The 11,683-nt window shown below is 40.5% G+C and overlaps 1 protein-coding gene across 2 annotated transcripts in view; it reads left to right on the top strand.

The window, feature by feature from the left end:
• Positions 1-11,683, top strand: part of ACC (acetyl-CoA carboxylase) — an 81,574-nt gene that overhangs the window by 66,100 nt on the left and 3,791 nt on the right. For both annotated transcript variants that reach the window (XM_076132519.1, XM_076132520.1), the window contains 16 exons: positions 319-421; positions 848-948; positions 2,030-2,200; positions 2,742-2,961; positions 3,646-3,784; positions 4,306-4,519; positions 5,440-5,626; positions 6,265-6,392; positions 6,939-7,053; positions 7,780-7,957; positions 8,493-8,608; positions 8,931-9,023; positions 9,427-9,521; positions 10,154-10,219; positions 10,558-10,737; positions 11,406-11,546. In XM_076132519.1, the coding sequence (XP_075988634.1) occupies positions 319-421; positions 848-948; positions 2,030-2,200; positions 2,742-2,961; positions 3,646-3,784; positions 4,306-4,519; positions 5,440-5,626; positions 6,265-6,392; positions 6,939-7,053; positions 7,780-7,957; positions 8,493-8,608; positions 8,931-9,023; positions 9,427-9,521; positions 10,154-10,219; positions 10,558-10,737; positions 11,406-11,546 (2,247 nt within the window). The remainder of the gene's footprint in view (positions 1-318; positions 422-847; positions 949-2,029; positions 2,201-2,741; positions 2,962-3,645; positions 3,785-4,305; positions 4,520-5,439; positions 5,627-6,264; positions 6,393-6,938; positions 7,054-7,779; positions 7,958-8,492; positions 8,609-8,930; positions 9,024-9,426; positions 9,522-10,153; positions 10,220-10,557; positions 10,738-11,405; positions 11,547-11,683) is intronic.

Raw genomic sequence — 11,683 nt, 5'->3', positions numbered from 1 at the left:
TTGTCCCAATTAGCGTTTCAGAAGTGTATCTTGAATTTCTTGATTGTCTCCATGGCGCAGTGGTTACGTCGCCTCGCCGCTACTATTGCGTCGGGAGGTCGTGGGTTCGATTCCCACACGGAACAATTATTTGTGCGATCCACAAATAAATTGTTTCGGGTCTGGTTGTTCTTTGTATCCGTTGTTTGTCCCCTAGACACAAGAGCAATTCTTAGCGCAGGAGTTGTCTTTAAAAATAAACGCAGAAAATTTCCGAAGCCTTCCAGTCCACAACTATCCAAGTTTGTCTATATATTTCATTATTATGTTTTATCATAGGCAACGTCGCAAGGCACGACATACGTGTACGATATTCCCGACATGTTCCGACAAATGGTCGAGCGTAGGTGGAGGGAGTGCATCGAAGAAGGCAGCATTGATGGTAAGAACATATAACTATCTTTATTACTAGCCGACCCGCGCAACTTCGCTTGCGTCACAAGAGAGAATGGGTCAAGATTTTCCCCGTTTTTGTAACATTTTTCGTTGCTACTCTGCTCCTAATAGTTGCAGCGTGATGTTATACAGCCTAAAGCCTTCCTTGAAAAATAGTCTATTCAACACAAATAGAATTTTTCAATTCGATCCAGTAGTTCCTGAGAGAGCGTTTAAACAAACGAACTCTTCAGCTTTACAATATTAGTATAGATTTACAATAGCGTACAAATTTCAATAGCGTTTAAACTCATATAAAAATACGCTATCGAATAGATAAACTACCGCTTAATGTACTCAGAAACCAGGGGGTGAATCAGTTAAAATATTAATAATGATGATTGAAAGTAAAAATGCTGTTTATTTTTCTCAGGTCCTCAGCCAGACAATGTGATGTCATTGGTCGAGCTGGTAGTGGAACCGGACGGTGAGAGACGAGTGGTCGAAGTTACCAGACTTCCCGGACAAAATACTGTGAGTAACACAACTAAACTAAGATTAGTATGTAAAAGATTAGACTAAAATAATTATTAAATAATCCTTTTTTTCGGGTCGGATTGTACTATGTGTCCGTTGTTTGTATGTTTGTAAAAAGTCCCCGCGATACAAGAGCAATTCTTTTAAAAAATAAAATTAAAGAAAAGAAGGACTACTTCTACGACGCGGTCGGTAGTAGCGTCCTATTGATCTTGAGGTCTCGGTTTCGAATATCGGGTCGGGCAAAAAAAGTTTTCTGTTAAACATTTCTCAGAAATTGCCCGGAGTTAGGATGTTGAGGTCGTAGACTTCCGTGCCTCGGAGAGTACGTTACGTCTATGGTCCTGCGCCTGACCTCTCTCTGGTCGTGTGTACCGTCACACCGCACTATGAGAGTGAAGGAATAGAGAGTGTACCTGTGTATTGTGCACACACTTGGACACTATAAACAAAATCCTGCACAGTTGGCCTATTTCAGGAGGCTTGGATTTACAATTGTGTACTTGGCTAGGTTAACGAAAAATCATATTAAACTTGGACTCGTGAAAGGTTCATCTAAAATGTTCAGTTTACGTTATTTTTTTCGTAAATAATGTTAGAATTGTAATTATTACAGACTGAAACATTATATTAGGCACTCATTTGATTCCAGCGAAAATACGGTATCGTGACGTCACTACATTATATTTCTGTACAAAAATGTGTTTTTGATTCATTAAGATTAGCTGATTTGACTGGTAGTTAAGTACCTGTGGAGGAACGAGGTGATCATGTTCCCCCCATCACAAAGGGAGGATCCTCCGACCAGGCGAGGTGATCGTGCCTGGTGGGCCTAGGCCGCCCGACTGTATTGTTGTAGTCGGGAACTTGTATATATAGTCAGTTGCAGTGCAAATTTCGATAGCGCGATTCAGGACTTGTGACGTCAGTCACACTGCGCGTGGTTGTTGTGCGCTGGTCCCAGTAGATGTCGCTGCATGTAGCGATCCGCTACATACCCAATTTCGGGCGAGGGGGTCATTAATTAAAATACAGAATATTAAAATTCATGTATAACTAAATTTATGTTTCTCTCCAGGTGGGTATGGTAGCATGGCGTTTGACCCTATTCACGCCGGAATGTCCCGCGGGTCGCGACATCATCCTCATAGCTAACGACTTGACTTACTACATGGGGTCTTTCGGACCTCAGGAAGACTGGGTGTACTACAAGGCATCGCAATACGCTAGAGAACTTAAGATTCCTAGGGTGAGTCACTTTAATCGTTGATATAATTTGAAAGTTTCTCAGGAATGAAGATAAAATATTAGTAGCTTCTGTTCGAAACGTTTTTTTTTCTAAATATCGACAATGGAGGACCGTTATTAGCTAAACTGTTTAATTTTATCAATATTAAGAATTGAAAGTAATTATTGTATGCTTTTTTCCTGGAGATTAATCTATTATCCTTCAAGATTTATGCCTGATTGAATTGTATGTAATAAGGTGTTATTTTCGCATTTATATTATAAGAAGAGATTCTTGCTGCTGCCTTTGTGAGCTTAGCAGTCTTGGGTTTGATTTCTGAGCAGTGCTATTGGACTTGTCGAGTTTAAATTATTAGTTCGAAAAAAAGAAGAAAAAGCAGTTACGTAGTAACTTATTCATGTAGATTATTTTTATATCCGTTCGTTTAATAACTAATCTAAACAAATTAAACACTTCAAACTATTTTTAACAACATTTTATAATTTTTTCTTTTCATATTTAATATTTGTAAGAATTATTTCATAATACACTTTTATTTCAGATATACATAAGCGTGAACTCGGGCGCTCGTATAGGAGTAGCGGAAGAAGTGAAATCTGAGTTCAACGTCGCATGGGTGGACTCTGAACGTCCGGAGCGTGGGTTCAAGTACCTGTACCTCACGCCTGAGAACTACTCCAAGCTGGGACCACAGGGCTCTGTGAAGACACAGCTGATTGAGGATGAAGGAGAGAGCAGATATAGGATTACTGATATTATTGGTAAGATTTTTTTTTTAATGTTTATCGTTTGTTTCTCGTATGGTTAGTGGTCAACCTAGTGTCAAAGTTGCTCAAGCCGCCCAAGAGGCCTTTGACATGGCTTAACGACTGGTATCTTAGTAGACAACAACCGGGACCGACTTTTAACGTGCCCTCCGAAGCACGGAGACGCCCAGTTCAAATACCATTATGCGGTCACCCATCTATGGAATGACCGCGCCAATGGTTGCTTAACCCACAGATCGTTTACCGACCGGTGAGCACAAAGTATTTTTAAATAACATTTCTGTAGTATGATGCGTTCGTTATAGTCTGTTTCACTTACGGGTCGCTAAACGCGCAGTGTGTTAAGTAACTAGTACATTACATAGATGTAGGTGCAGTGTTTGAGCTGAGCGTCTCCGTGATACAAGTCACGCGCGCTTGTTTAACATAACAACAGTTCACGACAAAGTGTTTCAGTCTGTAATAATTATAATGTTTGCATATTAAGCAAAAAGAATTACATACTCTGAGAATTTTAGATAAAACTTAAGGGTACAAGTTTTATTTTTCATTAACGCAGCAACTACCCAATTGGCCGTAAATTTAATGTTCATACAGCAAGAATTTATTTACTTATGAATAGGTCAATATTAATTCAACACAATATAGAGTTATAATCTTCCTTCTCCCTCCCTCCAGGCAAGGAAGACGGCCTCGGTGTAGAGTGTCTCCGTGACGCAGGTCTGATTGCTGGTGAGACGGCACAGGCGTATGAGGATATTGTCACCATTTCCATTGTCACTTGCCGCGCTATCGGTATCGGATCTTATGTAATACGGTAAGTTTTAATCGCAATATATTTTGTGTTTTCTTTCTCCAAAACTACTGTCAAGAGATTTAGCTGAAGTTTTCATTGTACGTTTGACGCAGTGGTTACCGTGATCGTCTCATCTTACGGGTTCGAACCTCACTCTGAACAAATATTTGTGTGTATTGTCAGATAAATTTGTGCATTTCTTTACTATACAAAAATCAAAATAACGCCTTTAATTTGACAGGTTTAACCACTTCGGTCAAACCTTTCAAACTTTACTTTCTTTATTCACATACTCCTCCTGCATGAAATATTTTTTTTAGTCGATTAAAATGTAAGTTTATCAGAGGTCGCAATTTTGTTTTTTTTTATGTGTCAAGAGGGTCAATAGAACCTTAAGTTCAAATTTGTTGTGTGACCCCCTCTTTTCAAGGGACAAGGGTAGCGACTGCTTTTGATCTAAGGGTCCCATTCACCGCCTGTACACTAAAAATAATGAAAACTTTTCAATGGACTATTTACAAATTGCCCTATTTCCTCCACAGTCTCGGCCACCGTGTTATCCAAGTAGAATCATCGTACATCATTCTGACTGGCTACGCGGCGCTGAACAAGGTGCTAGGTCGCGCCGTATACGCCAGCAACAACCAGCTGGGCGGAGTGAACGTGATGCATCATAACGGAGTGTCGCATGCCGTGGCGCCCACCGATCTGGAGGCCGTCAGGACTGCCGTGCGCTGGCTCGCGTTTGTACCTAAGGTAAGTGTCCGATATGACCGATGAACGATGACCGATGAATGATGAACAATGAACGATGACCGATGAAGAATGACTGGTGACCGATGACCGATGACCGATGAACGATGAAGAATGACTGATGAACGATGAGCGATGAACGATGACTGATGAACGGTGAACGATGAAGAATGACTGATGACCGATGACCGATGACCGATGAACGATGAAGAATGACTGATGAACGATGAGCGATGAACGATTACTGATGAACGGTGAACGATGAAGAATGACTGATGACCGATGACCAATGAACGATGAACGATGAATGTTGAACGATGAACGATGACTGATGAACGATGACTGATGAACAATGAACGATGAACGATGACTGATGAACGATGACTGATGAACGATGAACGATGAATGTTGAACGATGAACGATGACTGATGAACGATGACTGATGAACAATGAACGATGAACGATGACTGATGAACGATGACTGATGAACGATGACTGATGATCGATGAACGATGAATGTTGAACGATGAACGATGACTGATGAACGATGACTGATGAACGATGACTGATGAACGATGACTGATGAACGATGAACGATAACTGATGAACGATGAACGATAACTGATGAACGATGAACGATGAATGTTGAACGATGAACGATGAACGATGACCGATGAACGATGATCGATGAACGATGAAGAATGACCGTCGCCTGATGAATGATGAACGATGACCGATGACAAATAAACGATGACCGATGACAGATAAACGATGAACCATGATCGATGAACGATGAACGATGAACGATAATGAATGACCGATGACCGATGACCGATGACCGATATGACTGATGTAACTAACTTGACAGATTTGACCGATAGACCTCAAATCCAAGTTAACTTTCTCCTTTCTTTCTTCCCAGGATAAACTTTCAACAGTACCGATAATGCGTTGCGCGGACCCCATCGACCGCGCGGTGGAGTGGACCCCGCCGCGCGCCGCCCACGACCCCCGCCTCATGCTGACGGGAGACGGCACAAGAGCAGGGTTCTTTGACGCCGGCAGCTTCGATGAGATCATGCAGCCGTGGGCACAGACTGTTATTACTGGTGAGTGTCTCGTAGACCGCAGGGTCTAGCAGACCGCTTGTATCTTATAGTACCGACATGATCGATGACCTACCTGACCGATGACCGACATGACCGATGACTGACGTGACAGGTGAATGAAATTACCGATGACTGACGTGACCGATGAATGAAATGACCGATGAATAAAATGACCAATGACCGAAATTACCGATGACCGAAATGACCGACATGATCGATGACCGACATGACCGATGACCGACATGACCGATGACTGACGTGACAGGTGAATGAAATTACCGATGACTGACGTGACCGATGAATGAAATGACCGATGAATAAAATGACCGATGACCGAAATTACCGACATGATCGATGACCGACATGACCGATGACCGACATGACCGATGACTGACGTGACCAGTGAATGAAATGACCAATGACTGACGTGACCGATGAATAAAATGATTGATGCCCGAAATGACCGACATGATCGATGTCCGACATGACTGATATGACCGATATGACCGATAACCAATGAATGAAATGACCGATGGCCGAAATAACCGATGAAGGAAATGACCGATGACTGACATGACCGATGACCGACATGACCTATGACTGACGTGATATTATTAACGTTTATTTCTCGTTCCCAGGTCGTGCCCGTCTCGGTGGTATCCCTGTAGGCGTGATCGCAGTAGAGACCCGCACTGTAGAGGTCACTCAACCCGCCGACCCAGCCAATTTGGACTCCGAAGCCAAGACCTTACAACAGGCTGGACAGGTAAATATTTTATATTATTTGGCTAGGCTTCTGCTCGTGACTTCGTCCACGGAAAAGATTTCCCGGGATATAAAGTATCCTACATGTTAATACAAATTTTAAACTTTCTGTGAATCTTCATAAAAATCATCAGCTTAGCCTTTCTTCCAACTATGTTGGAGTCAGCTTCCAGTCTCACCGGATGCAGCTGAATACCAGTGTTTTACATGGAGCGACTGTCTATCTGACCTCCACAACACAGTTACCTGGGTTATACAACGCTACCCCTTTACTACTGTTAACGACTGTCAAAAATCTTCGAAAATGACAGTCGGGATCCACAATTTAACATACCTTCCGAAACAGAGAGGAACTCGATGTGTATAGGATGGCCATCCACAGAATAACCTCGGCAAGCGTAACTTTACCTTAGAGATCGATCCGCGCGGCTGTTGTTAACTAAGCCACGAGCTCTTCAAAAGTAGTCTATTAATACTGATCTTAAAAGCTTTGGAGCCCAAAGCCATTATTGTGACGATATGACTAAAATCATTCGTTTTGAACTAGGTTTGGTTCCCCGACTCTGCGTACAAGACATCACAGGCCATCAATGACTTCTCCCGCGAAGGTCTGCCCATCATGATCTTTGCCAACTGGCGTGGTTTCAGCGGTGGACAGAAAGGTAAAAAACTAATTAATTTAATTTTACTATCAATACTACCTGCTTTTACGACTCACGAATTTCATAGATGAATACGCTACGCTTAGTGGTGTTTCAGTGTAGCGTTTTCGTGCTTCAAAGGGCAAGTTAAAAGTTTATAAGAGTCGATTAGTCATGTGCTAATTCTAATGTACCTATAACTTACATGTGTAGAAGATACTGTTATGTAGTGTAAAGTGGTAATAAATAAAATGTCCATTTGTCTAGCGTGGCTTGAACAACTTCGATACAAGGTTGATCACTAACCATATGATAAGAAGTTTTTTTATGATCCGACGAATGAATAAGTAGACACAATCCTGAATAATAAACTAATTGAACAAATATTCAATATATTAATACGTGAGGCAAAAATTTTGGACGCCTTTTCATGAAAAATGCGCGGACGCAGAAGTATGAAATTTGGCACACTTACAGTTTATGTGTTGGAAGAGTGCAGAACGCTAATATTTTTTAATAATAATGCTTATAAAGTTCATTAAATTAAATCAATAAATAAAACATTAGACACACTTCTACGCATTTGACATTTATCTTTATACATAAAGCACTGACATAGACACTGTTTTATATTATGTTTACTGAGGTCTTACTGATGTCATAAATTTTCATATTAAATATGCATTATAATCGAATTTCGGCTAAAAGGCGACCACAAATAGTTTAACTTTTTCCCTTTTCCACCAGACATGTACGAACAGATCCTGAAATTCGGCGCGGAGATAGTGCGCGCGCTCCGCGGAGCTACAGCTCCGGTGTTAGTGTACATCCCGCCCGGAGCTGAACTCCGCGGCGGGGCCTGGGCGGTCGTAGACCCTAGTGTCAACAGTCTGCGCATGGAGATGTATGCTGATCCTGAAGCTAGGTAAGATATACCACTAGTTTTAACCTGCGAATGGCTCTTGGATAAAAAATATAATAATTTGATTTATAATTCAATAATGATAATCTTTGACTACCTCCGTGGTGCAGTGGTTTAGGTCGCCACGCCGAAACCATTGAGTCGTGGGTTCGATTCCCACAGGGTACAATTATTTGTGCGATCCACAAATAATAATTGTTTCGAGTCTGTTTGTGCTTTATGTCTGTTGTTTGTATGTTTGTAAAAGTCCCCGCGACACAAGAGCAATTCTTAGTGCGGGAGTTCTTCTTAAAATACAAGATTTTATACAACAAAACTTGATTGGATGATATATTTTTGTAACTGTTGGAACAAAGTTTGTATGGGATCGAAATTCCCACGGGAATTAAATTAACGAGATATTTTTTGATGAATTTTGAAGAGATTGTACTATACATGCACGAAGTCGTGCCAGTCTGCTGGTTATGTATTTAATCTATGTAATAACACTATACCTATATTAACTATATAACTATTAACTTTATTTATATATTTTCAGGGGTGGTGTGCTCGAAGCAGAAGGTATCGTGGAGGTGAAGTTCAAGCAGCGAGATATCCTCAAGACGATGCACAGACTTGACCCTGAACTGCTCAGAGTTGGTGCTAGGATTGCAGGTATATACGCATTTTTATACCCGACCGCGTGTAGGAAAAAGAGGAATATGTATTTTAAACTAGCCTTCAATTATGCGCTAGTTTCGAATGTAAGAGCTCGATTAAGGTGTTCGGTAGATTTCGAGTTTATCCCAAAAAAAGACAGTGTGAAATTATTACCAAATGCCGCATTCTGCCTATTTCGAGCGTATGTCAAATCTTACATTTAAATTCGAAACTAGCACGCTATTAAATATTGGTTCAAAATGAAAATAATTTAAATCAAATAATTTAATTTCACTTTAAATCCAAATATGATATGAACATGTTGTGTTTATTACAGAATTGAAAGAACAAATCAAAGAAATCTCAAAGAGCTTGGACCGCAGAGGATCCATAGATGACAGTCTTATCAGGACCGATGTGGGCAGAAACGGTAAGCATTACATACCGTACATTATAGCGTTTAAATTCATATAAAAATAAACAGTTTGAATAGATAAACTACCGCTAAATTTACCTCAGAAACCTGGATTTTCCCTAGAATAACTAGAGAGCAAATAAGAATGAAGCAAGGGAAGCATCGTAAACTTGGTACGATTCTAAGCGGAGTTTTCTCATAGAGTAAGCAGAGACCAAAGAACGCTACTTGGTACGATCCTTACAAACTTCCCTTGCTTCATTCACATACATACATGTTGTCATATGGGACCGCCGGTTACGAGTACTACGCACCTGATCCAGCAAAACAGTCTGCTTTTCTCTTAAATATTATTTCATAGATTTTCGACTTGTTCTTTAAACGAACCCTTTTAACGAAAACTTTTATTTTATTTCAGCGGAGACTCGCGTGCGTGAATTAGAAACTGAATTGTTAGCTGCTGAGAAAACGGCTAAGGCGCGTGAAAAGGAACTCAGCCCTATATACCACGAGGTAATATTAATAAAGTTATATATCTACTAGCTGACCCTGCAAACGTTGTTTAGCCATATAAATTAAAAAAAAAGTGTTACTTAGGGATGAAAAATAGATGTTGGCCGATTCTCAGACACACTCAATATGCTCACGAAATTTCATAAGAATCGGTCAAGCCGTTTCGGAGGAGTATGGCAACGAAAACTGTGACGCGAGAATTTTATATATTAGATTTATTTAGGAGAACAGATAATGATATAATTATACCTTTCCAGTCTTACTAATAAATGTCGCGTAATATCAGTATGTATATAAACGAGTGGTATAATTGGCTTATTTAATAATATAATAGACTAGCTGACCCGCGCAACTTCGCTTGCGTCACATAAGAAAGAATGAAAAATTTTTTTCCCGTTTTTGTAACATTTTTCATTGCTACTCCGCTCCTAATGGCCGTAGCGTGATGTTATATAGCCTAAAGCCTTTCTCGATAAATGGTCTATCTAACACTGAAAGACTTTTCAAATCGGACCAGTAGTTCCTGAGATTAGCGCGTTCAAACAAACAAACAAACAATCAAACAAACAAACTCTTCAGCTTTATAATATTAGTATAGATATGCTTATATAATAAATTAAATTTGTTTACAGATCGCTGTACAATTCGCGGAATTACACGACACTGCTGAGAGGATGTTAGAAAAAGGCTGTATATTTGTAAGTATTTCGTATTTACTTTTTGTTATTTTAGTACCTAGCCACTAAAATTGACGAGTTCAGCAAAAAGTATTTGCATTTCTGTCCGAATGTTTTTAACAGGTGACTATTAAAAATCAAAACACCTTGGCTTATATTAGCACACATGTTATATGACAAGAAATCATGTCATAAATAAATTAATACTCTTTCTATTTTTATTCCAACAGCATTTTCTATTCGTTAATAAATTAGCCCATAACTGTCCTACTATTGGGCTAGGGGTGAGGGAGGGGTCGTTCGCTAATTTAGGGAGGGACTCAACCAATTATTTAATAATTGTAACCATCTTCTCCCAGGACATAATCCCGTGGCGCGACTCTCGCCGCCTGCTGTACTGGCGGCTGCGGCGCCTGCTGCGTCAGAACGAGCAGGAGCGCCGCGTGCAGGCCGCGGTCAAGCCTGCCGATACCATGGACCAGGGGGCTGCGGCGGCTACGTTGAGGAGGTGGTTCACTGAGGACCGGGGGGAGACGCAGGTCAGACACCTAATAATAATAATAAATTTAACCCATTACTGTCCCACTGCTGGGCAAGGGTCTCCTCCCGTAATGAGGGAGGGGTTAGGCCTTGAGTCCACCACGCTGGCCCAGTGCGGGTTGGGGACTTTGCATGCCCTCAAGAAATGTTCTAAACAAAGTTTAGGCATGCAAGGTTTCCTCACGATGTTTTCCTTCACCGTTAGAGCATGTGATAATTATTTCTAATACACACATAACTCCGAAAAATAATTGGTGTGTTGCCTCGTGTTCGATCCTGCGACCACTTGCGTGGGAGGTGTCAACTTATACCACTCGGCTATCACTGCTCACCTTCACAAGAAATAATATGCTAGCTATCATATTTTCAAAAGCATTGCGTTAATGAAAAATTATCAAACTTGCACTCGTTAAAGATTAATCCAAAACGTTAATATTATAAATGCGAAAGTTTGTAAATATGGATAGATGGATGGATGAATGTACGCATATTTGTTACTCTTTCATGACAAACAACTGGACAGAATTAAATGAAATTTCAGACACGTTCGTTTCACTACTTATAACCCGAATTAACACATATGGTACTTTTTATCCCGGGCTATCTTTTCGCGGACAGAAGCTACTATATATAAAATTGTAACTAAATATTTTAAATTTATTTCTAGTCTCACCAATGGGAGCACGACAATGAAGCGGTGTGCAAATGGCTGGAGTGTCAGGCCGGGGATGAGAACTCCGTACTCGAGAGGAACTTACGCGCTATACACCAGGACGCGCTGTTACAAGCTGTTAATAACTTAGTACTGGTGAGTTTGAACTTTTATTGTCCCGACAGTCTTTACTGTCCTATAATGGTCCGATCACTGTCTTTGTCTCTTGAAATGTTCCCGTAATTTTCAGTGTCTTTTAATGGAATGAATCCATATAACGTAGTCTCACTGTA

The sequence above is a fragment of the Anticarsia gemmatalis genome, chromosome 28 (genome assembly GCF_050436995.1).
Source record: "Anticarsia gemmatalis isolate Benzon Research Colony breed Stoneville strain chromosome 28, ilAntGemm2 primary, whole genome shotgun sequence".
NCBI lineage: Eukaryota > Metazoa > Arthropoda > Insecta > Lepidoptera > Erebidae > Anticarsia > Anticarsia gemmatalis.
Note: the sequence above shows the minus strand (reverse complement) of the source record. Positions and strands in the feature narration are given on the sequence as shown.